Source organism: Scleropages formosus, chromosome 10 (assembly GCF_900964775.1).
Source record: "Scleropages formosus chromosome 10, fSclFor1.1, whole genome shotgun sequence".
Taxonomy (NCBI): Eukaryota; Metazoa; Chordata; class Actinopteri; order Osteoglossiformes; family Osteoglossidae; genus Scleropages; species Scleropages formosus.
The window spans coordinates 22,724,116-22,743,983 of record NC_041815.1 but is presented as its reverse complement, the minus strand read 5'-3'; the positions used below and the strand labels follow the sequence as shown (position 1 = coordinate 22,743,983).

General features: G+C 45.3%; 1 protein-coding gene across 5 annotated transcripts in view; it reads left to right on the top strand.

The window, feature by feature from the left end:
* Positions 1–643: 643 nt before the first annotated feature.
* ets1 (v-ets avian erythroblastosis virus E26 oncogene homolog 1) overlaps positions 644–19,868 on the top strand; it is a 41,718-nt gene continuing 22,493 nt past the window's right edge. Inside the window, exons 1-3 of one of the 5 annotated variants that reach the window (XM_018748700.2) lie at positions 644–874; positions 2,788–2,876; positions 7,857–8,001. In XM_018748700.2, coding sequence (XP_018604216.1) covers positions 2,805–2,876; positions 7,857–8,001 — 217 coding nt within the window. In that variant the 5' untranslated portion in view covers positions 644–874; positions 2,788–2,804. Of the gene's footprint in view, positions 875–1,011; positions 2,107–2,764; positions 2,877–7,856; positions 8,002–17,123; positions 17,787–19,868 lie in introns of those variants that run through there. The other 4 variants (XM_018748701.2, XM_018748699.2, XM_018748702.2 and 1 more) reach the window with 4 other exon arrangements.

The window sequence follows — 19,868 nt, the reverse complement described above, 5'->3', positions numbered from 1 at the left end:
CGTGTGTGTTTCCTGGTCTCGTGTTTCTTGTTTCACTTCCACCGAGTGTCTTACAATACGCACCGTACACGTCTAACCTCACACTGCACGTGAAGTCATTATATATTTCGTCTGTGTTTGGACGTAATAGCAACGCGCGTCCGTGTCGGACTCCCGTCCGGACGCTACAGCATCTAGTCTAACCCATGCTTTAATTTAATGGGAACCACTAGCCTCTTGTTTCCCCACAAACTCTAAGCGTCTCTCCCATGTTACTTGTGATCTTTCTCAAATTTTTCACTCTGTTCCTACCCCTGGCTTTTTTTGTAATAGCTCACCTTTCATTTCCAGGCTTAATTTTGTTAAATGATCATGTCTGGTCCAGTCCCAAGTTGATCTTGTGTTACTATAACATGGTATTCCACTCCAGTTTGTCATGATATGATGGTCACCTTGTGATCTGACAGCTTGCTTTACACTAACTTAACAGGGTGAATTCCATGGATAAAGCTAAATAAAGAGTAATAATAATAATAGTAATAATAATAATAATGAATCCAGGCAACTTGGAACAGGTGGTAAGGCTTTTTGGCAGAACAAAGGAGTGATACCTTTTAAAGAGAAATAAGGCAATATTTCAGGAGGAAATCGGCAGCAGCACGGAGATTTTTTTTTTTTTTCTTTTCAAATGAGGACATGTTTTGTATATTTATGTGAGGGTGAGCCCCCCACCAGGTTTTGAGTGGAGCCCCGTGATTGCGGAGGGTGGGTCTATAATCCATCCCCTCTCCATCCTCCCTCCTACATCCATCCTACACCCTCCAGACTGCAGGTACACGTCCCAGCGCCCAGGACACGCGTCGGCTCGCCGCAGGACTCCCGCTGCTCTCCGACGGTAGGTCGCAACTCGCCCCCCCTCCCACCTCCACGCCCCACTCCCCCCTCGCGCTCTCTCTCTATCGATCCTTCGCCGGCAGCCCGAACGGGGCGCGAGTGGGGTGAGCGCGTGCGAGCGCGCGCGCCCGCGAGGGGCTGCCGACGGTCAGCGCCGCCGGCGGCCGCCGCTCGCGATCGAGCGTCGCTCCGAAAACGAGGCGCTTAAGAGCGACTGTCCGCGCGAGCCTCCGCGCGAAGGCACACGAGTGGCCGTATCGCGCGCGTCCGGATGCGAGAGACACGTCGTCGTATTTATTTATTTGTCAAACATTTATGGACCTTTATCTTAGACATGATAATAGAGACGTTGTCGGGCACACAGCTATTAAAGAATCGTGTTTACCCAACTTGTATGAAGTTACAGTTATTTATTTTTTTTCTGTATCAGTTTTTTAGGGAGTGTAATAGATGTGATTTGTTCACCGGACTTCACCACAACTACTGATATGAATGATAAGTAGCACTTAACTTAGTGGTCATGTTGTTAACACGTGAACGTGCGCAAATTTGTATTCTCTTTGTCGTACACCGCGAGGAAACGTCTGCTGAATGAATAAATGTAAATGAACTAAAATGACTTTTTTTTTATTTATTTTTCCTTTTTAAATTTGAGTAAAGCGATTTATTTTGTATCAGCTCGCGCCGGTGACATATAATTTATTTCACTCACTGTTCTGTTCTCAGATTGCCACTACTTGCCTTGCCAGTTTCCGTCTGCCTACTTATTAATTTGGTTCTTACTCACTGTATTAATGTAATTCAGGGTAATATATCAATCACTCACCGTACTGATGTTTCATATGGAAAGGTAGGTTCAGTGGATTTTTTGCCGTGTAACTTGTAGAAGGATGGGAGTTGGGTAGATGCATCCAGACACATGCAGCTCTGAGTGTTTTCAGCATAAGGATCAGAGTTTGCTGAGCGTTTCAAGATGTGCTGCACAGCATGAGGATCAGAGCTGCTGCTCCATCGCTGTACCTGTGTGGCTGTGCTGCGCTCGCTGTGCGCGGACCTCCCGGACAGACAGCCCCTCTGTCTCCCACACTTCCATCCCTCACCTCTCCTGCTGCTTTTTGAGCAAAGAGAAAGTGGTGGCTGGTTGGCAGGGCTGGACCCCGGGGTGGGCAGAAGGAACCGTCTCCGGATCGGTTTGGGAAACTGACCCCATTCTCCTCCTCGCAGCAGCTTTTGGTAAATAACTTGAAATTCCTTTTCACATAGATGAAGGCAAACTGTCAAAATACATACATGTGAAAGGTCGCTTAGGTTTGTTCCAACGGGAATGTTCTCCAGATATTCCCCATGATATTGGCCGGCATTTTTTTTTTTTTTGTTTTTTTGAAGGTCTAGTGAATTTGTCACAGTCAGTGTGGGAAAACTGTTCAAATGCTGCTGGTGGATTCTTTTGAACTGTCTCTCCATGCAGCCGCACAAATCGGATGCTCGGCTTTGCAAACTTTGTATTAATGCGTGAACTGTCTTCGGTGCAACTCAAGGTGTTATGTTACTGACAGAAAAAACAGCACTTGCCATATCGTGATACACTCACATGCTCAATAAAGAATAACTTTGTCATATCTGATGGTAATCAAGGTACAAGACCTTTTTCAAACAAATAATTATATATATTTCAGAGGCAAATCTGTTGTCTGCAATTTATTTCTGCGTAACACCACAGACGGTATACTTCCTTGTATGTCTAATTAATAGATATAAATACGTTTGCTTGGTCATTTTGGCACCAGCGAGGCAGGTTAAAGATCTCCATGTTAAATATCATGCCGACTGAACCTGATTCTCCAGGATAAACAAAGTGTGATTGATGGCAGACCTGCTCTCACCTCACCAGACTCTGTGTTCTCCACTCTTCAGCCATCCCAGACAACAGAATGAGTTACTACTACATGGATCCAGTTTCCGCGTACCCTGCCTCTCACCCCTGTGACCGCCTCGGCCTGATGGTAAGACCTACGTGCCATAAATCACCTTTGTTCGCCTCCTGCACGTGTGTGTGTGTGTGTGTGTGTGTGTGTGTACATGTGCGTGCAGTGCTCCCTCTGGACTTTATCAGAATGTTGCACTGGTTGCCACGAACGTGACCAGTGCTAATTTCTGCAGTCACTCTCGTTGACCAGTGGAATGCCCAGACAACACACCGGTTTCGTGGTTCAGCGTGGTTCTGAGAAGAGACAGATAGGATACAACTATTTCATCCGTGCAATGCGTAAAAATGTAACTCAGGACAAACAGTATTCATTCACAACCTGACACTTTGGCAATCTTAACTAAATTCAGTAGTTAGTGGTTCTCGGTTCTGGCTCCGATGTGGTGGAACGACCTCCCTCTCTCACTCAGAACTGCTGAACCTCTGTCCACATTTATAAAGAGTCTGAAAACTCACCTCTTGCAGACTCACTTCTCCCATGATCTTTTACGTTCACGTAATGTGTAAATTTTCATGCTCTACAACTTTGAGGTCATACCTGTTGAACAGATAAACCTTCACGCGGTTACTCCTGTAATGTAATGTCAATGTTTATCTTTAAATTACAAAAAATTATTAGGGACTGTTAATATTCGGATAAAGTTTTATGCAACTACTCATGTGATGTACATTTGGTTCATATGGTGGAAAGAAAGAAACTAACTGCACTTAAGAATCACTGCATCTAAGTCTCTCTTCCTGTTAATGTAATGAACACATTGTATTTTCTATGAGATGTACGTCGCTTTGGAGAAAAGGGTCTGCTAAATGAATAAATGTAAATACACACACACACAGAGTCTGAAACCACTTGTCCCATACGGGGTCATGGGGAGCCGGAGCCAAACCTGGCAACATAGGGCAAAAGGGACGCCAGTCCGTCGCAAGACACCCCAAGCAGGACTTGAACCCCAGACCCCCTGGAGAGCAGGACCCGGTCCTACCCACTGCCCCACCATGCCCCCAATGTAAACATAGTAAAGTGTAATTAATGAAGTGTTTTAAGGAATTAGTTGCGATGTGAGCACTGTTTGGACAGTTGTTCTTTGTCTCGATGGAACGTAGTGAACACACTTGTGAAGCACAATACAGTAATAACGTCAGTAACCAGTGAGAAACATAAAGACAGTGTTGTCCTGGTGTCCTGGTCCTGGAGTCAGACCAAACTCTGGATGAATCAACAGAAGCTCCAGAGGGGGCAAAATCTGGTCTTAAAAACCAATAGAGGAATGTTGCCAGATGATGGCCAGATCTAAGGCCTGATCATTGCCAAGTTAAATAACGACTAGTGCTCTGTTGAGGAAAAAGGAGAAGTCGTGTTATGTACCCCCCCCCCCCCCCCCCCCCCCCCCCCCCGCACCCCCACGAGGTCAGAGGGGATGGCATACTGGGCACATAAACAATAAAGCCACCACAGAATTAAAGTAATAAATACGGACTCCATGATTAGAGGAGCGGGAAGTGTTCCTATTCGGATTAGGGAGGCACCGGGATGCGTTGCCGCGGAAATATCCTCATTTGTATGCAGAATGCAGGCCTATTAGATGTGGGAGAGGAGGTCACATGCTAATTGCCACCCAATGTTGCACTGCATGGAACCTCCCTGAACAATGCAGTGACACCCCTAATTGGCCAGGTAGTTGTGTATGCACTTAATATGGAGATTGGTGTATATGGGATCGGCCCGGTCATAAGGTGAACATCAGGCTTCTTTCCTGCCATTTAAATTTACATGAACTGGGGGGGGAATTATTTTTGTTGTTTTCCTACACCTGCAAACCTTCCTGTCCTCTCTCTGGAACAGGACGGAAGGAGGCTGGTTGTGTGCTGCAGACAGGCAAATATGAGAATCCTGCTTTTTTATTCCGCCAGTGGATGCTTCCAGAAACCTTGAACCTCCTGAGATCCATTTTTGTCCACTCTAGAGGACACGTATTTTCAAGTTTATCTTCCAGCTGTACAAGATATAATGCTGAGTATTACTGCACCTAACAGGGGACATTCTATGATTTTATGATGCTGCATGTTTCGGGATGGGGCTTGGATAACTTCCCCGAAATCACAGACATATGTTGAAAAAGCTTTAGGCTCGGTCTCGGGAGTTTAAGGAAAAGCAGGATTACTCGGATTTTGTTTTAAATTACCCATGAAACTCTACATGCTTTTAGGCATGAGTCTGAAAGGATGCAACGTTAATCTATGCTACATTAAGTATTTTCGGTGTAACTGGCTCAAAACAAAGTAATCCATCCTGTCTTCTTCTACTCTGAGACTGAGTACACAAAGACTGTACAACGATCATGGTCCAGTAGCCCTGCTATTGTATCCCAAGGTGTTCGACTCAAGGCGTTCAAGGTGTTGGCGATGAGCGCAGTGGCCAGATTATAACTGTCCGCAGCAGCTCCAAAGAAAATACAAGTGAGGTGACCGCTCCACTGCAGTTAAGTGATGCCGGCATTGACGGAACCTTGGCAGATGACCCAGCATGCCATCTGAACAAGAACTGGAGGGCAATAATTGATGGGGCAGCCGCAGCAGAGCCCTGTGATGTATCCAGTAGCCTGCTGCCCCCTCTATCCACCACCCCGAAACTCCCACTGCTGTCCCGGCGAGAGTCGCGGCACCAGTCCTCGTACTGACAAAGATGCCCCGACGGGCTGATAAGTGGCCCGCCTCAGCGTACTAACAGGTTGTAAAAGCTGACAAGCGGCTGATAATTCTGGCCTCGGGTTTAACGAGGGACCTTATCAGACCGGCAGTCAGTCGCTCACTCAGGCAGGGCCAGGCCTGCAGACGGCTGCCAGCGGGACACCGGCTCGCCGCTGGATTCACAAAGCGGGCACGGATGAAATCGAGGGAGCTATCATAGTAGGTTACCACTTCAGTACAAGCTCCTTACATCCAAGATGAGCTTATGTGGTCCAGTCACAATAGTTTAATTGGATGTGAGGCTGACTTTTTTGTAATAGCAGGGTGTGGCTCAGCTACCACTGCATTGAACATGGCCAGTTCATCAAACTTCTAAACTATATCTCAGCAGAAATGTCTATTTATTTTTTCACACAATTTATTTATTAAAAGGCAATTTCCTCCTTATTTCCTGATGTATATTGTGTAATTGTTTGTGCAGGCAATCCAAATATAACTCGTTCTACAATAGCGAAATTGTGCTGTACTTTTAACAACTGGGGCACTTGAAGTTTTTACTGATGTCACTGGCAATTAATTTGTGCGCCTCCAAATAACATTTATTTCATTAATATCTTTTGTGTGTCCTGCGTGCTGCGTGCTCTGGTTTCCTGTTGTACGGCTGTATCTGATCATTTACATCCTCTGCTATTTAAGCAAGTCACGGGACTGTTTGCATTTCTGAACAAACAGTTACATTTCGGAACAAGAAAAACGGCATGATATTTCCTGGATCACTACATTCATTACTGTAAAATTGCGGTGTTTGAAGATTAAAGAAGCACACATATAAACACTGAATTTTTTCAGTCATGTATTTCTGCTTTGGTCACATTGTAGATGGAAATGAAATTATAAGAACTCATCCTTCAAAATGCTATAGTTTAGATGCAAAACCCAAGTGAAGATATAATAAATAACAATTCATAAGCATAATCTTAAAGTCATTTAAATTTATTAACATTCAACCACCCAATTTCAACAACCGCTTGTCCCAAGTGGGGTCGCAGCAAGCTGGAGCCTATCCCAGAGACATTGGGCACAGGGCTGAAGGGACACCCCAGATGGGATGCCAGTCCATCACAGGGCCACAACTAGGTACCCAGGCACACAGCCGAGCAAAGGTACCGGAGTAATTGCAGGGCAAGCACCTTGCCCAAAGGCACTATAGCTGGAGGTGGGCATTGAACCCACAACTTTTGGAGCCGAAGGCAGCCGCTCCAACCATGACACCACCAGTCACCTTTACTAATATTGAGATTAGATTAATAAGAATACACTGCTGCTGTAAACTTGTTAGTTATATTATCACTGCCCCTGTAATGTTAAATGGACATCAAAATACACAATGTGTTTTTGTCTTGCATCTTATATTTAGCTTATTAAATATTACAAAACTTTCATGCTAATCCATGCAATACCTAATACTGGAAAAAATTCACTTAAACATAGTTTACAAGCTGCTGAGTCATCTTTACCTCAAGTTTGATTTTTAACTCAGCCTACTGAAACCAGAAGCAACGAGGGACTTTTGCGCAATGATCTTGATTTACTCAAAATATCTGCTATCAAATTCAAACTCATATCAAGGAAGTGATATGTAAAAGGTTTCAGAGATCCAGCAGAGTTGATACCTGTGATATATGGATAGTGAATTAAATTAAATTTAACATCTCGGGGGGGGCGACAACAAACATGGACTTTTAGGAAAGCTCTCTAATGGTTCAGAAGTAAAAGAAATAATTTAAGTGACTCGTATTTACTGTAAACACATTACATTTTTGGTACATGTAGGCGATGCTTTTATTTTTAAAATAAGAGCAATACTATTTGCATGAGTTATGTAACATGCTCATCTGCATGGAGTGAAGTTTTACAATAGTAGAGACCTTGAAATTGTAAGACATAACCACAGCTTTGCATCTTGTAGACTTATTTTTAATAATCTCTTTTAGAAATTATTACATTTCAAACAACCTCCTCAAGACTGCTCTTTCAGCGGAATTTATTTCCATGTCTTTATAATCAGCGTGGGCACAATACGGTCCTCTGGGTTGTGAAAAACCCGAGACCCAACCAGGATTCAGAAACCGGCGTTTCTGTCACTGTTTCGTTATTAGCTGCTTGTTATTATGCCACAGAATGGGAACCTTTGCCATTCTGCCCTTTATTTAAATCTTTATCTCTGGTGAAGTAATTTGAGTTAAACTGGTTGTTCGAGTGAACAAGGGCAGGGCTCCATCTGCTCATGACATCCGTTCCTTCGCAGAGGCAGGGCAGCAGGGTGGAGGTGGGAGAGCCGAGCCCCGTTACCGGTGCCTGTCCCGCACAGCAGTACTACAACCCACGACCTGCCTACCCCCAGGACGTGACCCTGCAGGAAGTGCCCAATGGCCACGATTTCTGCCTCACAGGTAAGATCCCGCAGCATACCCCTCTGTGTGTCACACAGACAAGTGTCAAAGTGTCACTATTTACTGCAGTACTTCCGTCAAGGCCGATGTCAACGGGGATGGGGAGCATGTGGTTCATTTCAAATGTGTAATGAAGAAATGAAGCTGAACACGGTGTGTGTGTGTGTGTGTGTGTGTGTGTGTGCATGTGTGTGCGCGCACGTGACAGAGGAAGCTATTCAGTATTACAGCGACAGTTTTTGGCTGTCTTACCTATTATGTAAGCAAATTACAACCTGTTTTTCTAGCAGCACTTTTTCTTAAAATAACAAGCTAATGTGGTTTCATAGTGTAGGGAAATACTGGGTGTAAAAGTGTTGGCTGTTTGCAATGCGTTGTCTGATAGATCCCCACGTGAACTCAAGGCAACTGACAAAAAAAATCAAAGGTCAACTTGAAAGATATGCAAAATGCAAAACAACAAATGTGAGGAGCAGCAGGCAGAGCTTGTTTTTTTGCTGATCATTAAATGATATTTATGGGTGAAACAAAGGTCTCTGAAAATTTGCAAAACATACACTCAGAAGCGATGACACGCTCACGCAGACACAGATGCATACTTGTACACACAGACACACAGAGACATATACACGCTTCTTTCAACGAACAGTGGGGGGATGCAGGCAACGTTGATGGAAGAGCGATGCCTTTACCAGATGCCTTGAAAACTTTCCACCCAGGACGACAGCATGCTCTGCATTTTTGTCCTTTTACTTTTTTCCAGTTTATTTTTAACTAGAACATTCTTAACTGAGTGTCGCCTCAGCTTGACTCCAAGCTCGCTTGTTTAAAGGGTGATTTATAGTCATTTATAGGGACACACACCACGGGGGGGGGGGGGGGGGGGGGGCAGAGTGTGGGGCTCTGGGCGGTGGAGGGCAATCTCAGGGGGCACCAGCTTTCTTCCCTCAACTCCCAGGGCAGAAGCGAGGGCGGCCGCATCACAGGCCTGTTCCCAAGCCTCCCTGAGCTCAGGGGATGTGGCCTGGGGGACTTGGCCTAGGAAACTTGGCCCGGGGGACTTGGCCTGGGGGCCATATTTGATGGCGCTGGCCGATGTTTGTTGCCAAGGACACGTGTTGAGTCTCTGATAAACCCAGCATTGGGCCTTTGAGGAAATGCTGTCAAGCAGAAGTATGTTTTGGAGGCCAGTTGCCATTCATTCAGTGGCACCAAGAGCAGTTCTTCAGAGCACAGTAAAAATGCTGTAATCTGGAACTCCTTTGACTGGCTTCAAGGGTAGTCCCCCCTATGCGTCCACATTTGACTAAACTGAACCCGTACCCTGTTGAGTCTAAAAATCAGCAATTATTCCAGTGTGAAAACAAAACCTTTTGCCAATTTTACACTAATTACAATTGGCTTTAGGTAGAGTGGAGAGTGGAATTTGCCCGTTTTTAATGTAGACTGTATGGTGAGGACACCTATGCCACTCCACAATCTGAAGGGTAATATGCACCTGAGCCACAATGTGATCAAAAGCATAACTGCGTTAGTGAAGGTACAACAGCAGAAGGACAATCTTACTGCATTCTGAAACTGTTTACCCCCGTGAGGATGCTGGTTTCTCATCGACTCGGGGCCACGAATAAGGAGAGAAGTGCTCCAGCGATGCACCTTACCACCAGCAGGTGCGTCCTCCCCTGCTTCCTCTGAGGCCACCCCCACAGGCTGCAAGCCCCCTGAGGCTGTCGCCGAGGCAACCCCCCAGCACCTGTGTTGTGCTTTGAACACTTTTCTCCGTGCGGGTCTTTGATTTTCCTTTTTTACAGCCCCAAAGTAAGTTGAAATGCACAGTTTAATCAGTTCCATATTTCCTATGTGAGTGTGCCTGTGTTATTCTTTGAGTTTCTTTTTTGTTCCACCCATGAAGCCCAGCAATTAAGCACAGAGCGCCACCAGGTGCTGCTAAATCACTCTTGGGTTTTGGCAAGACGTCAGCCGGTGTCAGTTGAGACGTGCCGTGTATCATGCGATCTCCAAAACACCTCTTTGTGTTGCTCCGCTGAAAGAGCCAATGCAAACTCACCTAAGTTATGTACTTGTCCCAGAGATTATAACAAGTGGGTTTATTTTCAGCACAGGTGCACATTCTTAAGCACAAAGCGATCCAGGTTGGCAGACAAGCAACCCTTTATTGGCGAAATTGAAATATGCCCTTTCTTAAAATAAGAAAACGGGGTACAATCTCCCTGAGGTGAAAATGAGATTCAGCCCAATGGAACAGTGCGAGTGAACGAACGTACACGGTGCAGTCCTTAAACCTCGTTTATGTAACTGTCAACGAGAACCACCTCGTTCCAATGGAGCTTCCAGCTGCCAGATGTGGGGGAGGGATTTTGAGGGGCCGCACTCGGCACTTAAGCCGCCTGTCACACAAAGAGGGCCAACATCCTCAGTGCCGCGGCTGTGTTTACCGTAACTGTCCTCTCCGCTCCGATGCCCTGTGCCCCGTTTACCCCCACGCCCGGGGTCGGCCGCCTTTTTGCAGGGCTCCGTAAGACAAAATGTGCCTCAGGACACGCACACCCTCAGACACACACGCAGGCACACATGGTAACGCACAAACATTCTTACAGATACAAAAACAACATACTTGCGCAAACATATAGACAGGTACAAGAGCACACACAGACACAAACATATACACGCAAAAACACTTGCAAACAGAAAAAAAACACACAAACACACATGAATGCAATCACACACACACAAGAACATTCACAAATAGATCCACAAAGTATACTCTGTTTGCTCATGCATGAAAAACACGCAAACACATTACACTCAAACGCACATGCAATTCAAACAAGTGCTCTTAGGCACATACACACATACATACATTCATCCCATAGACATGTATACAGAAACATAACGGGCACACATGTATACACGCTTACGCACTTCTGTACTATAATATGTTCCTGCACACCCACACACACCCGCACTTACCCATGCTGCACTCACACAGCTGTGGCCTCTGTGTACAGACCATGGGGCTGTGTTCTTTTTGATGTGATTTGACAGCTGGACAGTTAATCGGGAGTGGAGGGGCAGTCACAGGACCGCCATGGGGGTGGTGGTGGTGATGGGAGGGGGACCCGGCGGGAGGGGGAGGTCGCCGCTGATGAGGGGCACGTCCTCACGGACGCAGGCCCATTTTTTATTTCTAAAAGTAAACAGGCGGCCCGCGGGGGTCTGGAGGTTATGGGAAAGGAGGAAGCAGTGATGCTAATCAGCCCGGCGCACACTTCCCCCCGACAATAAAACAAAACAAGAGGAGGGAAAGAAACAGTGGAGGAGAGAGCCGGGGTCCCGCTAACCCTCGGCTAGGGCGAACATGGCAACACCGGTGGTGCCGTGACGTGGCGAGAAAGAAGGGGTGGCCTTTCTGACGCATCTGTAAACACCTGTGGAGTCATTCCACTGATGTTCAAGAGCCTATTCCTTCTGGTAAGGAATGGTGCCAGGCATCCATTTTCGGGTCGACAAAGCAACACCACATCAACCTTGATGCAGTGCTGGAATGCTGGAAGACAAGCGAATAATACTAAACCTTACGCTGCTTGTTTCACACTAGTCAGTGTACTTCCAACATTTCTGAGGCATAAATGTTGTAACATGGCAGGAATTTTAAACACACTGTGGGAACTTTCATTTCTGATGGTACAACCCAACTTAATTTATTTAGCAGACACTTTTGTCCAAGGCAACATACAGTGTTAACCTGTTTATGATTTACCATAGGTTATTCCTTTAAGACCAATTAGAGTAAGTACCTTAATCAAGAGTGCTACAGCAGGAGATGGGACTGAAACCTGGGTCTTTTTGAGTGCATGACATGACAGCAACACTCTCCACTACAAAAACCCTGAGCTTGTGGGGTGCCAGGTAGCATATTGGCTCCAGCAATTGTCTTGCAATCACTAAACTTTTCCAAAGTCCCAGGATTTCCAGTAAAAAAGAAATGAATCAGTAGTATTAATGGGGTAAATCTTTCTAAGTAGCTTAGTATATACACCTTAATAAGCTGCTTTGCAGATAATAATAATAATAATAATAATAATAATAATAATAATAATAATAATAATAATAATAAAACAGGTGGTTTGTTACAAACAAGTCCAGGGGGAGTGGGTAGCAGACCCTGGTAGGTAGAACATGGACAGTCAGTACATGCCACCCACACATAGTGTCTGGCTTTTAAAGTTACTGCATTATGTCAATACCTAAACAAAGTTAAAGGTAATAAACACGGGAAGCGAATGATCCAATCTGGTGACCTGCTGTTAAATGGAAGCAGGAGCAGGTTAAGGCATTACACTAAATGATGGCCGCACACGGAGGGAGTTTCCTCTAGATTGGGATGTGAAGGGAGCAAGATAGGGAGAGCAAGAGTCTGGGGAGACAAGAAAGGGGAGGCGAGGGTGAGCATACCGAGGAGGCCGAAAGGAGCTGGGGTAATTTAATTACGCAGACAATGGAGCTATGGGGGGGCACGTGGTGGCGCTAATGGAGTAAAGAGATGTCCTTTTAGTCGGGCTAATTGTTTGGAAAGACCCAGGTCTTTGTTCTGCACAGCCTGTTCTCCCGCCCCCATCAGTGTCAATCTGTCTTGGTCTCTATAGGAGTCCTGTGATCTTGTAGGGGCCTAGGGGCCTCCCCAAACAGCAGGAACATGACGGCCACCCTGTCCAGTCAAGGAGGGCCAGGGGCCCACAAGAGGGCTCATTGTCAAGCCGAGGCAGGGGGTCCACAAGAGGGGATGATGATCAATCACATTCATCAGTGCCAAAAGAATGCCACACTCGACCCCTTAGGCGTTAACAGCAAGCGACTCTGAGGGCTCATCCCCTGCTGAAACAGCGCACTTATGTATGTTAGGAAAGGTTTCACTGTGGCATCCGTAATTAATTCCGTGTCAGTCAGTCAACTGTCTGAAGAAGTCCATTGTAAACACTGGCTGATAGATGCAGAAAACCAAAATCAGACATATAACTGTCACAAAGTAAAAATATTAAAATGGTAATAAATGCATGAGGTGACAAATGCGATGTACTTGGCGACCCAACCATTTCTGTGAGCTATTTCACGGTAGACTGCAAGCAATCAAACAAAAATGCAGACCCGAGAAGAAAAGTTACTTAGACTGCAAAGAAAATACAAAAGTACAGTAAGACTAAATATAAACAACCAGTTGTACGTTCCATGATAAAGCAACGCTTTTGCTGAAAAATTCTGGGAACACTACCCTGTCGTTAAAGCCTATTATTAAGGCCTCTGAACACGATGGCACCTTAACTTCTTAAAGCACGTTGAATATAAATGGATACTAAAAATGATGAACAGAGCTTGTCAAATACTAAGCGTGTAGCGTGCTTTGAAAGAGCTATTGTTAAGAGAAAAACTGACCCCTCCCTGACACTTTAAAGTAGCTGCACAGATTTCAGAGTTAAGTTCCTTTAAGCTGCTAAATAGACCCCAAAGTCAGTGTGTGTCAATCATGTCATCTGCTGTGAATGAAAACCCACAATCGGGATTATTACTTAGGAGCTTTTATGCAAGGCATTGACCAAAGCTTACAATTTTTCCCATTTGTAAAAGTTTTTTTTTCTTTTTTTTAACTGAAGCAATTGAACTTAAGTACCTTTCTCAAGAGTACAGCACCATAGCTACTTGTTGGATTTTATCTGGGAATCTTTTGCTTCTCCCTAAGCTCTCTGCTAACTGCTGTCCTATTAGCCACAGGCCTGCTGATCCCTGTTTTGTATCAGTACTAAAATGCAGAAAACATGACACTGGTCAGGTGATAACACGGCACGCTGGCCCCCCAAATGTACATGTGGCATGACATGAATGGGAGATGGTTGTGGTCTGGCCTGGTCTAATTTTGAGTGCAGTCAGCTGCCCTGAACTTGGCCCGTGCTGCTAACATGTTTTTTACATCAACCACATTCCCACACTATAGGGGAACATTTTCAGAGAATACTTGGAGTGGAGGAAAAAAAAAAAACCTAATATACTTTGCCAAAAGGGACATTTATATTGTGTTATACAGTTAAATAACCCTGGTAGGTCAGAAAGCTATACATACTGTATATGCTTGGCATTTTTTTCCAGGAAATTTACTAAATGCCTGTCTTGACTCCCAAGTTTATGAATGAATTTTGTATATTTAAAAGCAAAGGCATTAGTTACATATACACACACTGAAATATCACATCTTTCTTTCCAGTTATCGTTAAAATATGACTGCAGATAAAATCTGCTTTCATGTCACAAGTATGTCTGATAAATATGGTATTTCTTGTAATTTTTTTGTATAGACATAACATATAACACAGGCATACAAACACATTGTCATCCACATACATGCACGCATTTAGCCTTTTTTGCTTTTCCTGATACTTTCAGAGGCCAGGACAATATAATCATACTAACGTTGACAGTTTAGAACTGCGAACAGTGCAGAAAAATGCAAGCTTTCTCAGCTGATGTGCAATACTTCCCAAAAATACGCACGTTTCTAATCGAAACAAGACAAAATGCTGGGAACAACAGCCGGGAGGTGCAGAATGGGCATGACCATCGGGACTGAGTTGCTCAATCAAAGCAGTAAAGGAGCCAATAAAACAGCCTTTCAACAGACACCCTGTAGCCGGACACCTCCTAGACAGTAAAGGCCACTCAGCAGCTCCAGCCCAGATATTAGTCAAGAGTACTATTAGTCCCGGTGCCACTCCACTACAACCACCGGGCGCAGGAGACTCTCCTTTTAAGAATACATACAAGGAGCTCATTAATAGAAGAACAAAAAAGAACAATGGAGGGAGGAGGGATGAGGAAGTGCCTAACCCCCACTCTGCCCCACCTCTTTCTTGACAGCCTCATGCAAAGACCTGACCGCTAAACTGCACCAGATCTCATAGGATTTCTGACGGCAGCTCATATCGGTCAAATGAAACGCTATCCAGGTCGGCTAATGGGCAGCTCAGAGATATTTCCGTTGTAAAATCCATACGTGATCAATACAGCCAGGCCCTCATCTCCAGAAAACGCATGCTGTGTTACTTGGTGCTATACTGCTTATTCTAGCAGCTGACCGAGTGCCCTGATTTCTGACACATGGTGTAAATGCAGTGTGGCATTTTGACTTGTATTTTTTATTATTCTTTTTAATTAACAACATGACAGAACTGGGTCATAGCAACTTAGTGAGAGAAACAGAGTAAAGCTGTCACCTTTGACTCAAAGACCCAAGCTCGAATCCCACCTCCTGCTGCAGTACTCCTCAGTAAGGTACTTACCATAAATTGGTCTGGTAAAATTACCCAGCTGTATAAATGTAGTAGGTTAACTTTATAAGTCACTTTGGAGAGATCCATCCATCCAGTTTCAAGAACCACTTGTGCTGAGCAGGGTTGCAATGAAGAGGACCCTATCCCAGAAGCACTGGGTGGGGGTAAACCCTGGATGAAACCATTGCAGGGTTATCTTTGGAGAGATGTTAGCTAAATATAAAAAGTTCCAAAAGGGTGACCAGATCTTCCAGAATTCATTCTAATTATGATGCATGTCGAATGTTAACTTATACAGATATCTGTACAGGGAGCATACGACGTAGACCACAGCAGTAAAATAAATTTCTTTGCAAGATATGTAAGAATAATCAACGTATACACCATAACTTCCCCGAAAACACAATCTGGGTTTACAGAGGAGGCAAATCAGACTTTTTATTGAAGACTACCACGTCTCTAATTGTCAGAGAAAGGAAGCAGTCCGAAGTCCTTGCAAAGAGTAATACTGGGTAGAAGCGTTTTGGGTTGAAAGCTGCAGCACCGTTTTCCAGCGTATGTGTGGTGCCTGAGCCTCTGGAAGACAGACTGGACAGCACATGATCAAGGCAATCTGTTGCTATGACAGTTAATTTGCTTAGGGGTTTCCATTGTCTAAAGAAGGCCTCTCAGTACCCATATCCCTCATTGCCTCTCTCACCCGCCCCATTCGCCAGCCCCGCCTCCATTACGCTCACCCTATTTTGCTCCACTGGAAGAACATATTCCTCGCATGGGGTAATCAGCCTAATTCAATTACAAAAATGACATGTTGCGCATGCTTAACTCGATTTACTGTCTAAAAATAAAATAAAATAAATAAATAAAATGAAATAAATAAAACAGAATCAGATTCTTGTTTGAAACCCTGATGACAGGGCACCCCCGTGCAATTTGGAACGATTCATAGCTGATTGGCCTAAATGTTAAGCACACTGCATGCTGGATTTGTGTTCATGCAACGTCTGTCCTAAAAGTGTTTGACAACAGACATGTGACCACAGAAACAGATGTTCTTCCAACTGCTACGATTTCTGATGACGCTGTTGACTTTGTCCTGGTGCCTCACTGGGTCAGTGTGAAGAGGAAATACACCAAGGTGTTTATGAGGATGCAGTTCAGGTTATGGGGATGCAAACACCTTCTTTCGGTTGTTAGGGGACTACAGAGATCTTACATGTTCCCTCAGCTGGATGAAAGACCGAAATCTTAACCTGACCAAGCGGTCATTGAAAAAGAAAAAGAAAAAATCAATAATTATCATTCATGCAAGGCCTTTTTTTCCAAGATGTTATTGCCTGTTAAGCAATCTGTTTCTTCAGCGTCACTTCGGAACACGCTATGTGTCGAAGACTGCTGCGTAGTGTTTCATGTTTGTGTGACTTAAAAAATATACATATAAAAAATTATGAAAAAAAATGGTCACAATCCTGACAAGTCTGTTGCAACTCAACTTTGACTTGGTATGACACACACGGTGGTCGGTAAGTTTCCAGAATGAATTAGTATGTCCCCCAGCACAGCCCATCCAGATAATCCTCCCTCGAGTTTGGACTGGGATAATTTGCAGTACATATGTAATGCTGTGATTACTGTCTCCCATGAGGGGGGTGTTGGGGCTGGGTGGGGGTTGTGCTTAATATCGCCAAGCTGAGAAAGTGAAGGATAAGAGAGGGGGCAAGAACACCCCCCCCCCCCAACCTCCATCCCCCCAAGGGTCCTAACACCGCCCATCTGAGAGGGCATGACATGAGGAACCGAGGAGGACGGGAACACCCTGGGAGGAGAGAGAGAACAAGAGAGTGAGAGTCAGAAAGTGTGTGAGAAAGACACGGGGATGGAACGGGGCGAGACAAGGAGAGGTAGAGAATGACAGTGTGAGTGTTACAGACACAGAGTGAGAGGGAGACTAGATGAGCAAGTGCGTAACTCTGTGTGTGTGTCTGTGAGAGACAGAATAAGTGAGTGAGTGAGTGAGAGGGAGGGAGGGAGAGAGTCAGAGTGTGTGAAACAGCGGGGCAGAGAAAGAGGAGTGTGTGTGAGAGACACACACACGGGGAGAGAGAGAGAGAGAGAGAGAGAGAGAGAGAGAGAGTAGGTCGGACTTAAGAAATTACTTCTGTCAAGAAGCTGAAGAAACTGAGGTGGCTGGAACGACGAGGAAGAGAGTGCAAAAGCAGGTGAAGAAAACGACAGCAATAAATAACAATAATAAAAAGAAGAACAATACGAAGAGCAGTACTTGCGGAGGGCAGGACGAGGAGAGCCGCCGCTGCTGACAGCTGTTTGCTGACGCCCGTGACGGAAGGACGGAGCCCGTTATCCTACACCGCGAGCTCCCAGTCATGACGGCGGCCGTTGACATGATGAAACCGACGTTAACTATCATAAAGTCCGAGAAAGTGGACGGTGAGTACCCATTCCTCTGTCTGTGTGGGCGAGGAAGGAAGGGAGAGTTACCGCCGTTTGGGCTGTGCGCGAGAGGACGCGTCCCGCGGGCTAGGTGCGCGGCTCTGACTGTGTGGGCGCGCGCCCGGCGACGTAGGCTCGGGGAGGGCGCGCGGGGGGTCTACCCGCGAGGCGCTGAGGCGCCGCTCCGCCGTGTCGTTGCTGCGTTGCTGATCGAGCTCCTGTCCTGGCCAGTTTCTCGGTCTAAAAACACTGCGCGGAATGCTATAATGCAATGTTAATGTTACATTAGTGTCCTCTTAGTGATATATTATTAGTGCAGTATCAGTGTTAGCGGTCCTCTGTTGTCATTTGCTCCGTTTTCTCCAGACCGCTACATTTTACTTCAGGACTTCTTCACCGGCTGTTTTGAATTTCCCCCTTGCCAGCATGTCGCTATGCTTCGTTTTATTCGCTCTCGAACAGTTCCGTTTAAAAATCCTTTCAGTCGTTTGCCACTTTTTGGTTATTTTTATGCATCTGTGACGTGGTGACACAGTTTGCAGGTTTGGAGTCAGTTAGTAGTAGAAGTTGGTGTGTTTGACCCGAACTCCCTCACTGCCACACAGCTCTGGCACTGTTAACATAATATAACAGTACATACAACACATATGAAAATAAGCAGTGTAATAAATATAACAGCTTGAAAAAAAAGGCCTTTTCCACGCAGTCGGTGGAGGTGAAAGCCTAGACTCCAGAAAGGTGGAGTTCACTGATGCTTTCGTTTCAGTCAGTGCATGCGCTGATCTTGACATGCATTAATGCGTTGTTTTGTAGGAGCAGACGACGTCTCTGGCTGTACCCGTATTTCTGTGGAATTTTTAATGGCCGTTGCGGAGTTGCGTGTAAGTTAGCCGCTGCGTGACGGTGCCCGTCGTTCTGCCGAAGCGAATATAAGACTGAGCAGAAGAACAATGTTGTTCTCCTTTAGGCCACAGTGGGAGGGTTACAGGGAGCGTGCTTTGTTAATCTCGCACGCCCTGGCCATACAGCTGGCGCTGCTAAACCTCCTGTCCTGCCAGGAGGCATACCGCTGATGTAGCTGGGGTTTCGTCAGTACTTTTTTCTTAATGGAATGGTCTGGCTTGGGCTGACCTCTCCAAGGGAAGAACCAGGCACCATTGAGAAAGAATGAGCCTTCAGTTTTGGAGATGGTTCCTCACCCTTTCTCACTGACCTCTGCCCCACCTCGTCCCGACACAAAGACTGGCACATGAAGTGGCAGAAAGGGCTAGTGGTTAGAGGGTGTACGGATGCACAAAAAAATAGCGTCGCCTTCCTGTTTCTGCTCCCTTTGAGCGTGACCCCGTTCTCCCCAGGGTCAGGGACAGGATGAGTTCCACTGTTTTTTTGACAACACGGTGCAATCCCTGCACTGGACAGAACTGCAAATGCTTACTAGCGTTTTGCAACCTTGGCGGGATGCCAGCAGGGGTGAGGGAGGCGAGCTTGCAGGGACGTCATGGAAACATGCGGCTCCCTGTAAACCATGCCAGATTGAAAAACATGCAGAAAGACCTCCATAGCTGACACAGTGGCTGCGTGCAGCAGTTCGGTCCAGAGGACACCTGGAGAAGCTCGGCTCATACATGCACAAACACTCATCTGCTCAAACACATGCTTGTAAATTCTGGCCTTAAAGTGCTGAAAGCGTTGTTATATTGCCAAAACTCCAAAAAGTTTTTTCATTACTCACACATGTTCTGTTTCAGCGTCATTATTTTAGCTGAGCTTGTGTGTAAAGTGAACTTACAACTTTTTAATGCACTGTTACAGTAGCTCTTATCAATGTAGTGTACTTTCAGTGTATGTCTAGCACAGTTGCATATGTCTGATTTTTCTATCATACAATATACACTATACATATGCACTATAGAAAAGGATTTGTTTTTAAAGCATTAGACATTTCCCAGTCAGTTTTTCCTGAAAACAGCTTGTTTTGCTATGTAAGGTCCCTTTAAGTTTACTTTAGTGCTTGCAGCAGGTTTGCAAAATAATACGTGCATTAATAATAGAGAGATATCAAATGGATTAGCGTCTGCT